The sequence below is a fragment of the Phaethon aethereus genome, assembly GCF_964289735.1.
Source record: "Phaethon aethereus genome assembly, chromosome: 29".
Classification (NCBI taxonomy): Eukaryota; Metazoa; Chordata; class Aves; order Phaethontiformes; family Phaethontidae; genus Phaethon; species Phaethon aethereus.
Genome location: NC_138605.1, coordinates 2097991 through 2113799, shown reverse-complemented (window position 1 = coordinate 2113799; position 15809 = coordinate 2097991). Strand labels below are relative to the sequence as shown.

The 15809-nt window shown below is 65.6% G+C and overlaps 1 protein-coding gene across 1 annotated transcript; it reads left to right on the top strand.

Annotated features, from left to right (window-relative positions):
* Window positions 1-3004: 3004 nt before the first annotated feature.
* On the top strand, window positions 3005-9596 carry ENDOU (endonuclease, poly(U) specific; the record flags this gene model as incomplete). Its single annotated transcript, XM_082011895.1, has 9 exons — window positions 3005-3062; window positions 6726-6860; window positions 7031-7066; window positions 7671-7842; window positions 7965-8164; window positions 8446-8559; window positions 8639-8745; window positions 9137-9279; window positions 9482-9596. The coding sequence occupies 9 exons, from the start codon at window positions 3005-3007 to the stop codon at window positions 9594-9596; spliced, it is 1080 nt and encodes a 359-aa protein (XP_081868021.1).
* Window positions 9597-15809: the final 6213 nt, after the last annotated feature.

Below are 15809 nucleotides of genomic sequence, written 5' to 3'. Positions count from 1 at the left end.
AGGAGCAAGCGTGGCCACCCGGACCCCCGGCTGCTCCCCCGGCACCCCCGCGGCCGGCGCTGGCTGCCACGGGCTGGGCGCAGGGGCGAGCCCCGTCTCCTCTCCTCGGCTTTAGTGCACCGGTGACACGGAGCCAGCCCCAGGGCGCGTGACTCACCGCCCTCCTGCGACACCCCGAAACGGGGTCACAGGGTTCGGTGACCGCCGGCGACGCTGTCCTGTGTCACCAGGGACGGACGGGACCGTGGCCTGGGCACCCACCTACCTGCTCTTGACCCTGGACCTGCAAACCGTGAGGCTGGGCCAGGAGGGGCAGGGTGTCCCCAGGAGCTCGGGGGACTGCGGTGCCTGCAGGTCCAGCACCGCCGGGAGGTAGAGGTGGGACAAGGTGTGCTGGGCCCCCGGGGTGTGCCAAACGGCAGGACACGGCCACCAGCTTCTGGAAGGGGAGGCTGAAAAACGGGGACAAACACGCCGTTCCCACGCCTTTCCTGGGGGAGCTGACGCTCCTAGATTTTCCTAAGGCAAAAGGCATCATCCTCCACAGTGAGGCTGGGAAAGCCACCTCCTGCAAAAAGAGACGGGCTCCACCGCCGTCCTCCTCCGTGGTTGGGCATCCGGCTCCCTCATCGAGCGCGGCGGGACTCGCTCCGTCTCCAGGCGCTGCGGCTCCCGCTCTTCCTGGGCATCTCAGGGGAGCAAGACGGATGCATGATGGCCACAGCCAGCCATCCAACGTCCAGCCCCACCGACGTGAGCTCCTCACCCCCGGCAGGCACAGTCTGGAATCGGGGAGAGGTTGGCTTGTGCATGATGGACTCAAAGAGCAGCCGCAGCACAGGGTGACGCAAAGATGTCGGAAAAAACAAGGCTGCGCTCAGGGATGACAGGACAGCAGGGTCACCAGCCCCGGGCGGAGGGTAGGAAATGACTGAGGGGTGAGAAAGAAGCCAAACCTGGTCCTTATTACACCAAACGCTGCTCTTCCGTGCCAGCTAATGCACCCCGGGGAGTTAAGGCTGTCGCAATGCTGCTGTGTCGGCAGGACAAATCGCAGGCAGCCGCTGCCTGCGCCACTGAGGGAGGTCAGAAACTGCCTCCCCTCGGCTCAGGTTGTGTTTGGAGGTCAGTTACCTCCTGCTGAGGTGGAGTTGCACGGGGAGCGATCCCCTCCTCGCTGGGGAGACCCTGTCCTGGACCCGCTGCTTCTGGCAATGAAAGCACCGGGACCGTGGCCATCCGGCAGCCCGGGGCTGTTCACAGGCGCTCCGGGAGCCTCCAGCGCGGGATTCTTCCCGGCAGCACGTCAGGCAAGCGCCTGGCCACACCAGAGGGACGGGGACCACGAGGGACTGGCCAGCACTGGGCCATCGCTGGGTCTGCGCAGCGCAGCGGCGAGGAGGCGGAGAAGCGGCTGGCATAAATCATTTGGGCTTTGGGCAAGGTGCCACGAGGCTTCCTGAGAAACCACGTCACCGTGTGAGGAGAAGGCGGAAACCAGCCGGTGCCTGCGACGGACCCTTGGGTGCAGCACCAGCACGTGCTGGTGGTCTCTTCATTATCTTCCCGGAAAGACAAGGAAGGGCGATGCTCCCGGATGGATGAGTCGAGGTCAGCCCGTGCCGACCCTTGAGGGACCGCGGCCGGGGAGAGACGGGGCGATGTGGGAAAGAGCTGGACTTCCCCAACGTCACCCGGCAGCGAGGAGGTTCTTCCTGCTCGCCTCGGTGCGCTGCTCTCCAAACCGGAGTGGGAAAATAGCGGTTTTGAAACCAGCCTCCAGAAGGATGGTGAGTTAGGTCTGGATTGTTCCCCTGATGCGGTTTTGAGTGCAGCCCCGCGGGCGGCGGAGCTGGGCAGTGCAGGGATGTGGACGGAGATCCGCTCAGGGACGTTTGCGATGCCGCTTTGAAAACGGGGGGCTGCGCCACGGCTCACGGGCAGCGTGAAGGTGCCCTCAGAGACAGGATGGGTGCTGACCTATTCCAGTCTGGCCAGTCCCATGCCTTTGGCCGTACTGGTCAGCACGTACGACACGCTCCAGCACTGGGAATCAGTGGGAGCTGGGTCCCCCAGACTGTGGTAGTATGGAAAACTGTCTCTGCTGCCGAATACACCAAAACACTCACCATCTGGGAACGTCTTCTGCTGGGGTGCACTGGACTGAGCCTGGGCTGGCCCTGCTGTGGGCAGGGAAAGAGGCTGGTGGCCACGCCAGGCATGGGCTGAGCTCCCCTCGGCGTTCCCTGGGGCCGTGGAGGCTCCCTGGAGAAGGGCAGCCCCACGGCAGCCCCACGCAGCGTGGGGATAGACCAGCGCTGGGCTCGCCGCAGGAGTGAGACCGCACTGGGATAAGCCCACAAAACCTTCTCCCTGAGCAGCCCCGACGCTGAAGCCTGGCTTCTGCTTATGTCTCAGGGTTTTCTCGCGCTGCTGGAGGACCTGGAGGCTTCAGCCGGGGCTGGCCTGTGCCGTAAGGGGGGCACAGCCTCCAGAGCCCGCAGCTGAGGAAGGGGAGATCATTCCTCCCAATTAACCGGGGAGCAGAATGTTGCCCCCGGTTAGCAGCCGCTGCACGGGAGCACGCGGCACATCGAGGGACCAAGCTGTGGCACCGACCACCAGCTTGCACCTCTAGTGGGATCACCAGCTTGCACCTCTAATGGACCTGCTGGGCTCTGGGTGGGGAAAGACCCTGCTGAGAAGCTTTCCCTGTGTTCCTTAGTCACCCCCGGGGGCCATGCAGGAGGAGTGGAGCAATACCAGGATACCGGATTTACCAGCCCTCCTCCCACTCCGGGAAACCTATAATTAAGCCGTGCACATAATGAGTTTTGGCAAAGTTTGGGTGCAACCTGCCCGTGAAGTCCTCGATGGCATCACGCTCCTCCCTCCCCTCTGCGCTCCCAGCGGACCCACATATAGCAGGGAGCGCCCGGGAGCACCGTCATTCAACCTGCTCCCTGGGACGCTCCGCAACGCCCAGCCTGCCGTCTGCGGGACGATGAAGACCTGGATCCTCCTCGTCGGGGCAGGAGTGGCCCTGGGCTGCGTGTCTGGCAGTGAGTAATGGAGCCTTGCTTCGGCAGAGGGGCGAAACCAGCCGGTACAGCCGATGGGAAGGGGCCGACGATGGGTTGGACGCAGACGGCGCTGAGGGTGCTGCCGTAAGCCAGGAGCTCGGCTCTGCTGGGGCGGCTGGTTCCTTGCAAGGTTGGATCCAGCAGAGCTTCCTGGGGGAAAGGGTGAGGGATGTTTCCGTGCTGGAGGGCTTCCTCGAGGTCTGGGGGACTCAGCTGGTGATGAGGCTGTTTATCCTCTTTGATGGGCTGCGACTTCCCCTGGTCTTTAGCCTTGTCCACCAGTTGCTTCCCGGTGCATCTCGCTGTGCAATGCAAACCCGCCTTCCTCTGGCCCCTCCGTCCTCCCACGCCGGGGAGGGACAAAGGGGAATATTCTTCTAATACCTTATCCACGATCCCCGCCATGGCCGCTGGAAGCGAGCAGAGGAGCCGGCCGGATGCGATGGAAAATGCAACGTGAGCTCGGGTGTTTTGCCCTTCACGACGCTGCGGAGGCTGGTATCAGAGGAGACCGGCCGAGACGATAAAGGATAGTTCTGTCTTTAAGGCCGATGCTGCCACAAGGAGTGGCTTGTGGGAAGCCGGTTTTGGCTCCCGCTTGGCCAGGCTCCTGCGTGTGACCGGGTACCTGCCTTGCCATCTTCTTGCACAAAACGTGCACCGTGTTCTCTTTGCAAGCGGGGAGTTTCGCCACTTCTGACGCTGCCAGCAGGCTCGATCTGATCTTTGAGAAGCAGACGACTCCCCGCAGGATTAATGGTGAGGAGTTTTGCAAGGCCAGCGCACGAGTGGAGCGTCTGCTACAAACCAGCTGTTGGCTTGCCCTGAAAGCAGGAGGATTTGCCGTGGTCTGGTCTTGGTTTAGTGCGAGTGCTCAGTTACTCTTGCTTGAAGGAATAACTGGGTTTACCGCGGCCGGGAAACCGGGCAGCGTCGCCGGCTCGTGTCACAGGCTGCCCTTGGCACACGCGTTGGACCGGAGCTCTCAGAGCGTCGCGCGGATGGACCTGGCCGAGCTGTAACACCTCCGCCGTGTAATAACACCTCCACCGTGTAATAACACCTCCACCGTGTAATAACACCGCTCATCCTCGGCGAGGCAGGGCACTGGTGGGAGATTTTGGCTGACAGACAGCTTGCACCCAGGCTTCTATGTGGTTTCGAGGGCCAGGAGCATGTAACTAAATATTTGGGGAGCTCAGGCTATCAATAGCTCTTCTGTTGCAAGTTAATTTGTCCTTCAAATGGGCTTTTTTAGAGGCAGGGTTGATCTTCGGTCCGTGTTTGCACAGCGCGGCGAGGTCTTGAGTCGGGCCAGGGACTCGCGGACGCTGCTCTGACACGAGCCGTAACTCACGTGCTTGCACTAAACCGAGCTGAGAGCCGCTGGACGGGCTCCGGCACGTCTCGGACGTCTCCCCACCCCTTGGTGAATGGAGCAGCTCAGGAAAGAGCCCGTGTTTCCTCCGTCAAATCTTTTTGGCGGAACCGAAAATGAGTTTGTTCTTGTCCTCTGTGCTCGGGGAGGGATGGATCGGGCTGAAGAGCTAAAAATGAGAAAGAAGTATTTGTCTTGTGCAGCCAGAAAACGGGTACAGGCCGGACCAGCCAAATATCGACCGAGTAGCCGAGGGCGGATGCGCTGCCGGCCGTGTCCTCCTGCTCCCGCCACCGTCCCTGGGCTGCGCGTTGCCAGCAGCCCTTCTCTCCCCAAAAGCTCCAGCGGCCACTCGAACCTTGACCGTCACGAGCGGCCGACTGCTCTGCAGCTCGTCAGGCTGATGCCTGCGTGAGGAGGAGCGAACGCCCTCCTGCAGCCGCCCCCCCGCCCTGCGCACGCCCCCGGCGCGGGGAGAAGCCTCGGCACGCCGCGGGAGATGGGGCGATGCCGAGCGCGCTCCTCCGAGGGCTCCGCCAGCTCCCGACCTCTGCTGGGTCACCGCACCCCCCAGGGTCCGCGCTCTGCCGCGACATGCTCCGGCAGCGCACGCCCAGGGCCGGGAACGTCTCAGCGGTGACTTAACGCGTGGGCAGCTCCTGCCTCGCACAATCCCTGCGGGACTGCTGCTGGAAAACGAGCCTGGGTGCGTGATTCAGGGTGACTTATCCCGACTGCCGCTTCGGGAGCGAGAGGGATGCCGTCCTGGGGACGGGCATCTCAGCTGCCAGCCCCCTCGGAGCTCCGGACCCGGCTGCCGTGCTGCGTGGGTCGGCGAGGCCGGGGTGCCCGGACACCAGGAGCATCGCTCACCACCCACGCCACGGGGTGCCCCTTCCCACCGCAGCCCTCTCCGGTTCTCCAGCAAAGGTGGGACTAAAGTGGCTCCAAGGGCATTATCGCCTCCGGGAGCACCTCAAGCAACCCCTTCCTCCTGGCACCCCTCTTGCTATAAAGGGGGTTCGCGGAAAAGGTGGTGGCCAGAAGGCGAATGGGAGTCAGCAGTGTGCCTTGGCGGCGAGGTCAGCTAGCCTGGGCTTGCGCTGGCTGATGGGGCCAAGAGGTTCTTCCTCTCTCATCAGCACGTGCGGGACCGTAATTGTGTGACTCTGAAAAGCACAAATAATTCGGGTAAAATTCAAGAGGACAGGAGCAAGGAACGCGGGCGCAGAGAGAAGCCAGCAAGCGTGACTCTTGGAGGCCACTCTCACAGACGCTTGGAGGTCGCTGCCATCGCTGCTCTATCAGGATTTGCCCCGAGGGCACGTTCCACCTGCTGGAGTTCAAGGCAGGCAACCCAGAGGTGTTTAAGACGTTGCGCGACTGCAGGCTTGCAAGGGAAAGCAACACCCTTTCCTCCAGGGATCGCTTTGCAGGCCGGCAGCTTGGTTGGGACGTGGCTTCTCAGCACGTCCTTGGAGACGGTCACCTTCCTGGCTGGAGCAGAAGGTTGCCGAGAAAGCCGTGCGCAGGCTGCCTGCCGTCCCATCGCTCCCGCCAGGAGCTGGTGGGCAGCATGGAAGAAAAGCCACCTTCCCTAAGCACGCAGACTTTGGGTCGTCTTTTAGTACCAACCCAACATCTTGGTCTCCTACAGCCCCTCTTTGCTTGCCGGCAAGTGTCTGTCGTCCATCTGAGACGTGGCACTTGCCCTATTCGAAGCGCAGCTTGAGTTGCTGCGCTATTTTTAGCTTTGCCCCCATGTGTAATAAAGCACATGCTCGACGACACATTAAGCATATAAATAGCTCGGGAAGGAGTTCCCAGTTTTCCCAGAAAGAGCGATGGTTGGTCGGGTTGCAAATAAGGGTGTCTGGAATGTGGCACTCCTCCAGCCCGGAGCCGGCAGGACCCCGGGGCACTCCTAAGTGTGACATTAAAAGGGTGAATCAGAAGGAGCAGTTGATGGTGGGGAGCCCAGAAGGCATTTCCCGGTGTGAAGTGGCCCCGATGTGGTGGACGTCTGCGGCCAAAGAGGAGTGACCCATGGCGATGTGCATCCCGAGGATGCAGCCGGTCAAAATACTGACACCCCTAAATGCTGACGAAGGATCCCAAATAGCTGCAGGGTAGGAGCCTGGTCCTTCAGGCTCTCCCGGGAGGGCACGGCGGGCGGAAGGAAGGACGGTCCCCGGTCGCGGGCGGGATGGGGCAGGGCGGTCAGTCCGTCCCGTGGACCACGCTGTTGTTCCTCTCTCCCAAAGACCTGTACACGGCCCCCGACTCCTGCCGGGGACGCTGCGAGGAGCCCTACAGCGAGGAGGACGAGTGCCACTGCGACGCCGAGTGCGAGAGGTACCGCAGCTGCTGCGAGGATTACTACGGGCACTGCCGACCCGGTGAGCGTCCCCGGGCGGCGGTGCCGCCGGCGCCCGGCCGTGGGCTGCCAAGGGGTTGGTTGCGAACGTGCGTCCGCCTGCGTCGGTGCGCGATTGCGTGCGTGGTCCTGGGCAGCCCCCCGCCCGCGTCTGCGTCGCCCTGAGCTCCTTTTCCTTTCGGCTCCCTGCAGGCGGAGAAGGGGCCGAGGAGGCAGCTCGCACCCGCGGTGAGTAGCGCCGCTTCTGAGCAAGGGCGACGAGCCGGCGCCACGCTCACCCCACGTGCCTCGGGGCAGCTCGCGCCTCTGCTGCCGCGGCTCTTGGGGCTCGGCGGCATCGGGCTGTCGCGCCGCTGTCTGGCCGCGTCCGGCCCGCGCAGCCCCGTCGCCGGCCGCTCCGAGCCACCGCGCGCCGTCGCTGAGCAGACGGCGCAGCGGCAGCCCCAGCCTCGCCGGCCCGCGTGCCGGCGGCGTCGCCTGCCCTCGCCGCAGCCCGGCGAAGCGGGCGGGCGCAGGGCGGCCGGAGGCGGGGGCCAGCCCCTGGTCGCCGCACGAGGGGCGTCGGGACGGGGCTGACGCCAGCAGGCGCGTTGCGGGGAGCGGCGTCGCCCCTGAGGGACAGGGACTGAGGTTTCCCGGCTCGCCCAGCGCTTAACGAAAGGCTCCCGCGCCTGCAGCGGGAGGGGTGGGTGGGGTGGGTGCGGATCGGGATCCCCTCGCCACCCCCGCACCCCTTAACCCTCCGCGCTGAGCGCCCGGCTCTCAGGGTGCCCCGGGACCGCGGCGCGTGCCTCGCTGCAGCCCCGCGAGCTGCTGCCGCCTCTCCTTGCAGAAGGCTTCTCCAGCGGCCGCCACGCCATCGCCGACGAGGACCTCCTGCGCGTCTCGGAGCAGCTTTACGGGGCGGATCGCAACAAAGCCCGGCCGACCGACGTCGCCATTAACCCCCAGTACCGGGCCTCCCCCGACGAGACGGGCGACCGGGAGGATCGCTCCCCGCGGCCGTGAGCATCCCCGGGGGGCGGCCGGGGGCCACCGCGGCAGAGACCAGCCAGCCAGGGGTGCAGGGCTGGGTTTGGAGGGGACCTCCGCGTCCATGCCGAGCGCGGGATCCGCTCTGTCCTAGGCTCTACAAATACGTCAATGAGGAGCTCTTCTCCAAACCCACTTACGCCAGCTTCATTAAACTGCTGGATAACTACCAGAGGGTGACTGGCAGGGAGGAGGACGTGACGGCGGAGGAGCTGAGGGAGCAGGACAACTTCCTCAAGGAAGTGATGAAAACCGAGCTCATGAAGAAGCTCTTTGCCTTCCTCCACACAAAAAGTGAGCGTGGAGCAGGGCAGGGCTGACCGGGGGGGAATGGGGTCCCTGGGCGTCGGGCAACCGAAAGGAAAGCCCCAGTTGGATGGGAGATGACCTGGGCGGATGCAGACTGGAAGAGCGTGGGAGAGAGCTCTCCAGAGTTGCTAGGACATGGGAGAATTGCGCCAGGAAAAGCTGAATTGCTCTGAGAGGACTGGGTCAGCCCTCTCTGCCTCCCCCCGTGCTCCCATCCTGGGACGCTGCTCCCGCCTCTCCATCTCTCCGTGCCACCTCGCCTGCAGACCGCTACGGCTCCGAGCAGGAGTTCGTCACCGATTTGAAGGAGATGTGGTTCGGCCTCTACTCCAGAGGCGACGGCGAGCAGGACTCCAGCGGCTTCGAGCACGTCTTCTCAGGTAGAGCCCGCACCCGTGGGCCGGGGGGTGCCGGGCAGCGCCAGGCTGGGGGCTCACCTCGGGCTCCTGTTGTGTTTAGGGGAGGTGAAAAAAGGGAAGGTGTCTGGATTTCACAACTGGATTCGCTTCTACCTCCTTGAAAAGCAGGGCGTCGTCAACTACTTCAGCCACAATTTCGACGGGCCGGTAAGTGATCCCGCGGGGTCGGCGGCCGGCGGCGCGGCACCAGCCGGCAGCGTCCCAAAGTGGCCGCATCCCAAACGGGGCGAATCTGAAGCGTCAGAGATGCTCACCCTGCCGCATCCCCCCTGCCTCCCTGCGTGGACCCAGGGATGGAGGCGGGGTGGGATGGTCCAGAAGAGACGGCGCAGTGGGCAAAAGGGGCTCCCAAACCACAAGCGAGAGATTTGAGGGTGGGGGGGCTCTGCCTGGCCGAAGGCCGCTCTGGGTCCGTCCCTGGAGCGGGCGTGAGGATGCTCAGCTTCATCTGCAGACGGGCTTCGCTTGAATTCCCTGCCCTGCTGCACCCGGAGCCGAGCGGAGCCGGGGGTCTGAGCCCCGAGCCCTCTTTCCCCAGTGGGACACCTACCCCGTGGTGCTGGGGCTGCAGTTCAGCTGGGACGGCTTTTACAAGGAGGTGGGCTCTGCCTTCGTCGGCTCCAGCCCCGAGTTCGAGTTTGGCCTCTACACGCTGTGCTTCATCGCGCGTCCTGGGAGGGCGTAAGTACCGTACCGGTCTGCGTCCGTCTGTCTGTCCCGCAGCCGGGTCAGCCCCTGAGCCCAGCACAGCTCCGGGGCATCGCTGGCGGGGGGGGACTGGGGATGGGGCAGCGCTGGTGTGGGGACACCGAGAGCACCCCAGGGACGCGGTTGCGGCGCTCCGGCACGGAGCAGGGCTGCGACGCAGGCTCTGTCCCCGCAGATGTCACCTCAGCCTGGGGGGCTACGGCCTCAGCATCCAGACCTACGCCTGGACCAAGTCCACCTACGGCAACGGCAAGAAGTACATCGCCACTGCCTACGTGATCTCGCCCTGAGGCTGGGGGGCAACCGCAGCCCCTCTCCAGGGCCCTGGGCTGCGCCAGGGCCCGCGGCACTGGTGAGGACCGGTCCGGCTGTGGCAGGCGGACGGCCGCGCGGCAGGACCGGTGCGCCGTACCCGAGGGAGCTGGGCGGGACGGCGGTGGCCGGGCCCCGCGTGGAGGCAGCGGGGGAGTGGAGGCAGCGGCCCCCGTACCCCCCAGTGCCATCGGGCGTCGTGTTCCCCAGTCGCAGCGGGAGAGCAGGGGGAAGGGAGCGACTTGCAGGGGACAGCAGCACCCCCGGATGAAATAAATGCTGGCCCTGGCCGGAGAAGGGTTTAATTCCTCGCTGCAGGAGCTGCTGCTGGCCGGGCAGCCTGCCCTCCGCCCCATGCGCAGCTCCCCCTCCCCATCACTTCTGAGCCAGGGACAGGGCAGGTGCTGGCCCAGGGTGGGTGTTGGGACCCCCGGGTGCTGCCAGCGCTGCACGTCCTTCCCCTCTTGCTGCAGTCTCCAGTCCCAGAGGCAGCCTCTCCCCGCAAGGAGATTAGGGTCTGCGGTAGGTGCATGCTCCATGCTCACCCACCTGTGCTCTCTCGGGGGGCCGCGGGTCCCCAGAGACCCCCGCCCCTGCACCCAGAGCTGGGGCTGCTCAGGGCTCCAGGTGCTTTTCTCAGCACAAATCCGGAGCAGCGGGATGAGCAGCTTGGCAGTGGGACCCCCAGGATGACGCCCACCGTAACTCCATTCACCGCCCCCCCGGGGCTCACCCAGGAAAGCGATGCCCCGCGCCTGGGAGATGACAAGGACCGCTGCCAGCCCCGCGGCCGCCTGACGGTGCCACCCCCGAGGCACGGGGATCCCGTCGGCACCCCCATGCCCACGCCCCTGGATTGGGGTGGGCGGCAGGCAGGACAGCCACCAGCTCTGGGCAGCTGCTTGCCCCCCGCCCCTGCCTGCGCCCCCGCCGCCGGCAGAGCAGGCAGCAGCCCGGGTCCCAGGGTGGAGATGCTGCGCGGCAGCTCCCAGGCAGGAGCGGGGAGATTTGAGCTGCCTGACAGATGGCTGGCTGCAACAGTTCCTGGGGAAGGGGTGGGAGTCCCCGCACCATCTGCCAGGGGTCACGGGTGACCCCCAAACCCTGCCGCAGGGGGAGGAGCGGGGGGGGGCATGCCAGAGCTTGATTTATAGAAATGCACTGGGAAACTGGGGAAGGGGCGGTTCGGGGGGACCAGGGAAGGGTGCAGGTGGGCTCCCCGCCGCCGGCTCCCTGGCATCGCTCCTGTCCCGTGCCGCAGAGCCGGGGCACGGCGGGGGCTGACTGCGGGAGCCGGGGGGCGAGGCTGCGGGTCCAAGCGCTGTGGGCCAGCTCGGGGCTTGTGCCGGCTGGCGGATGCTCTCAGGGCCGGGGGGCTTGCAAGGGGTAGGTTGCACGGGGCAGGGCCCGGCCCGGCTGCGGAACCGGGATGCTCCAGGCACCCCCATCCTTGCTCGAGCCTGTCCTGAGGTTTGCACCGGAGCCAGCGAGAGGCAGCGGCCGGTTGCTGCTCGCTGCAGGGCTGCGCTGGCACCGGACCCGGTTCCTCCCCCCAGCTCCGCACCCCTCAGCCCGCTCCCACCCCTGCGCGCCTGCCCGCCTCGCCGCCAGCCCCCTCCACGCCAAACCGCTCCGTCTAGAAGGACCCCAGTGCCCCCAGGCATCGCAGGCAGCACCCGTCCCCGTGTGCCCCACAGTCGCTGCCAGCCCCGTGCCCGGGGCTGGGAAGCTGCTTTTCCAGCACCCGTTTCGGGGGGTGGACGGAGACAAAACCTCGCAGAGAAAAGTCGCCCCGTGGTGGGTGTAGTGCGGGGGTCTGGCGGTGCCTGGAGACGCTCGGGTGATGCTGGGGACCGGCTCTGCACTTCGTCCACATCCGGAAGGAACCCCTCTGGTTGCCACAAGCTGTGGGGGAGCGAGGAGGGCCAAGGTGGGCACTTTTCTGGGTATCTGCTGGCCGGAGGGACCCCCCGCCTGCATCAGTTCCGGCTGTGGGCTGTGAGGCAGCAGCCAGCCAGCCAGGGCCAGGAGGCTCCGGGCCATAGCCAGCCGGCCAGGCCAGGCAGAGCAGGGGAAAGCTAGCCATCGGGGGGGCTCCCCGTACCCCAAAGCGCCCGCCCGCAGCTGCAGGGACACCACAGCATCTCCCGCAGCGTCACCCTCCAGCCGAAGGACCTCCTGGTCCTCCCCGGCGCCAGCACATCCCTCCGCATCTTTCCTCCCTCGGGTCCAGCCCCCGGGACGGGCTCCCTTCGGCCGAGGGGAGCGGCACGGTGGGACCCTCCGGCTTCACCCAAAGTGTTGGGAAATCAAACAAAACGAGCGGGGAAGAAAGAGAAGGGCAGGAGAGGGGTGGAGAGGAGGGGCAGGTGTCAGCAAGCTGCCTCCAGCCATCTGTTGCCGGCTCGGGGACTCCAGGGCCCCCCCAGCTCTGCGCCTGACGGGGACAACGCTCGCTCTCGGGGGGGGACGCCGCGCGGTCGCATCCCCCACCTGAGCGCAGCCGCGTCGGGGAGTTTCGGAGGGGGATGCTGGCCCTCCCTCCGCCGGGCTCGCAGGCTGCCTGGGTGCCTTCGCTGCAGCTGAGCTCCCGGGGAGGCTGGGGCGAGCGCTGCCTCCCCGCTTCCCTGCGTGGGGGGAATATTGGGGTATCCCCTCGGCTGCCCCCAAAACTGTCTGGCCAGATGTACTCCCCTCTTGCACATGGGAGGGGTGGGTGCAGCGACGACCTGCAAACCAGGCCCAGGGCTTGGGCTCCTTTCCCTGATCCGGGCCAGCCGGGACCAAAACCTTCCAGGCAGCATCGCTTTGGCCCTGCGGTGCAGATGCTCCTGATTTACACCAGCGTGAGGACAACCGGACCCCGGGTTGATTCTGAGCCGCTAGCACAGGCAGGGTGTTTGTTTTTCCCGTGCTGTGCCCTGCCAGCCTGGGGGCAGCAGTCTGTCCATCCGTCCGTCCGTCCGTCCCTGCAGCCTGCTTTGGGATCCCCACGGCGAGGTTTGTGCAAGGCCAAGGCGACCCACGGGCGGATGAGCCGGCGTGCGGCCGCTGGGGCAAGGAGGGCTTCCCTCTGCGATGCCCAGGGCACTGGGAGACATCCACAGGGCTTGCGGACTCCTCCGGAGAGGCTGCCGGAGGCCGGGCGGGACACCCCGCGCGTCTCCCCGCACTCCCGCACGTGTGCACCCCAAGGGGAACGGCCCCGGGGGGAGGCGGGAGAGGTGCCCCACGTTTTGAAGGAGGGAAGCTGGAAATTTGGGGTCCTGGATGGAGGGATGCTCTATCACCCACAGGTCCTTGCCCCAGCTCATCCGCTGGGTCTCACCTTGTTCTCACCCTTGGAAAGAGCCGAGCTCTCCAGAGCGATCCTTCCAGGGTTTATCCTGGCACGGACCACGGCAGCCCAGGCGTTACGGCCGGGCGCCCGGACAGCCGCAGCCCTGCGTACCACCACCGGCTCCCGGCCATTAGAGCTTTTGCAAAGTGAGGATGAAGAGGGTTACAGCTCCATCTGAGCCCCCGTAAGGCAAAGCCTGCTGCATTATATCCTAATCCAAGAGGCCTTGGGGACCCGTGACTCTAAGTGGAGGCTCTCTAATCCCCTCCCGTAAACGATACGGCACTAACTACCCCGATGGGACTCTGGCCACATCTGGTGGGAGAGCCTGCCGGGGGTGCCCGGCCATACCTTTTGCTAAGAGGATGAGGATGCAGAGGGGAATACGCTAAACCATTTATGCCGCGGGCACTTTTTTATCCACCGCGATCAGATGTCTGAGCTGGCAGGATGGGATCTCCATCTGGATGCGCAGCCCCAGCCCTCGGCTCGCTCCCGCAGCCCAGGCGGCATCCCTCCTCGCTGCCGGCGCTGGAGAGGCACTGCTGGGCTGCTCCTGCCAAAAGCCTGCTGTGGATGCGGCCGCCTCCCTTTTTGCCGGGGCTCAGCGCTTTAAGGGGGGGCAGAAATGCCCCTCACCCACGAGCCCCACACTCTGCCCCATCCCCGGCACGGCTCGGCGCGCAGCCCCGGTGCCCAGCTGTACGGCGAGGGAGACGCTGTCCTGTGTATGGGAAACTCTGAGGTGGCTCAGAAACGCTCTGTCCCAGCCCCGAGCACAAGTTAACTGAGAAAACGACCCAAAACCACCCAGCCCTCGCGTGCGTGGCGGCCTCCGCGAGCAACCAGCCGGAAGGGACCCCGGGGCGGCGTCCGCCTTCTCCCCCAGCCCACCGGGGACGCGGCGGAGAGGGGTCAAGCCCTGCTGTGGCCGGGGTAGGAGCCCAGCCAGGGTTTAGGTACAGTAAATCCTCCTTTTACAGTGATTCATCCTGAGGACGAAAGGGGTGGGAGAGAGCGGAGCTCCCCCCGCGCCCCCCCGAGCAGCCGGGGAGGGGGCGCGGAGCGTGGCTGGCAGCTGGGCTGGGGTCCATCCCCGGAGCAGAGGTTAATGAGCGAGCGGGGCCGGGAGCCGCGGCGGCAGCGGCCGTTAGCCCATATGGACACGCGAGCGGCGGCGGCGAGCGGCGCGTGCCGCCGTCCTGCCCCGCGTTCGGGGCGGCAGACCCCCCCTCCCCTCCTGTGCTACCACAAGTCATCCGCGATGCAGGGTTAGGTCGCCGGTGCCCCGATCCGGAGCTGGTCTCCCCCATCCCTCCCGCACGGCTCCGGCATCCTCCCCATCCCAGGGATGCTCTTCCTACGAGCAGATAAATACCGCCGGGGAAAAGCGGGACCGCGGCGTGTCACCCGGGGGGTCACACACTCCCCAGCTCAGAGGGTGGGAGCACGGCAAGGACCACGCACCCACCGCGGGCGTTGCCTCCACCCCGGCCGTGGCACGGCGAGCGGGCAGGGATGCCTGCGCTGCCGGACCGCAGCTGGGTCCGGCCGTTGGAGAGGCAAGCCGAGGTCATGTCTGTTGCCCCCGAGCTTCGGCTAACGGCCGGGAGCCCGCTGGGCCCCCTCCGCACCTTCCTCCTGCTCCCCGCGGGGACGCCGAGCAGCCAACTGTTCCCCGCAGAGGCTGGCGGGCTGCAGCCCGGGCTAATCCAATCCATCAGGGGGGTAATGAGCTATGAAAGTGCGGATTCAATTAAGGGGGATTGCGACGGAAGGCAGAGCCCGGCGGCAGACGGAGAAAGGAGCCCGCTCCCCTCTGAAAGGGTCCATCTGTGCCGCCGTGTCCCGTCTTTGTGCTCCCTGAAAGAGTCGGCGCGGCACAAAAGCAGCCGAGTCCCCGCCGGGCGCTGGCGCTGCACAAGGGTCCGGCGATCCCGGCAGCCCTGGGGGGGAAACTGAGGCACGGTAGGGTTAGGGGAGCAGCTTATGGCACCCGTGGCAGGGTTTGGAGGACCAAAGCGTGCAGCCAGCGCTCTCGATGCTAGTTGCAACCTCTTTTGCAGGTGATTTAATTTTTATTTGTGAGTTCAGTGGGTTTTGTGCAGGGCTGCTTGTCCAGGAGACCTCCTGGCGCTGGCCAATCTCCCAGCGCGGCCGCTTGCCGCGGGCCCCATCTGGAGCACGGGGGGCTGCGGGCGGCTGGCTGACCCCCGGCTTTGGGTTAGTCCTCAGGGCTGGGCCGGTCCTCGTGCCACCCACCTTTCAGTGCCTGTCCCCCGACCCGGGGGGGCTTCATGCCTGTCACCTCCCCAGGTGACAGCCCAGTGGTCCCCCAGCCTCCAGCTGCCTCCAGGGCTGACACCGGCTTGGGCATCTCGTGGGCGCGCGGCCGAATCCGGCAAGCTTAATCCTTCGCAGAAGCTGGCGTCAAGTCACCACGCTGGAGGACAGCGAGAATCAGAGCCTCGGGGCTCGCTGGGGTCCGTGCCTCAGTTTCCCCTCAGGGGAGGGCTGGAGAAGGTGGCGGGGCCCTGGGTGGGAGCGTGCGGGGTCTTCAGCACCCGCCTGCCCTTGGCCCACGTCTCTGGGACTCCCTCTGCATCACTTGGGCTGGAAATACCCCCCCGAGGCCTCTTCAACTGAGAGGCTCCCGCCTGATTACAACTTGGGAGGGATTGGGCCGAGGACGAATTTAAAGACGGGATTATTCCTGTACAAATTCTGATTAAACCATCCCCAAACCCTCCTGCTACAAGATTAAGCCGAGCTCTAATCTCGCCCGAGCAGCAAGACTTCGTCAATAACTCCAAATCTCTCTGCTGTTAGTTTATCTGCTGGGGATTAAGCT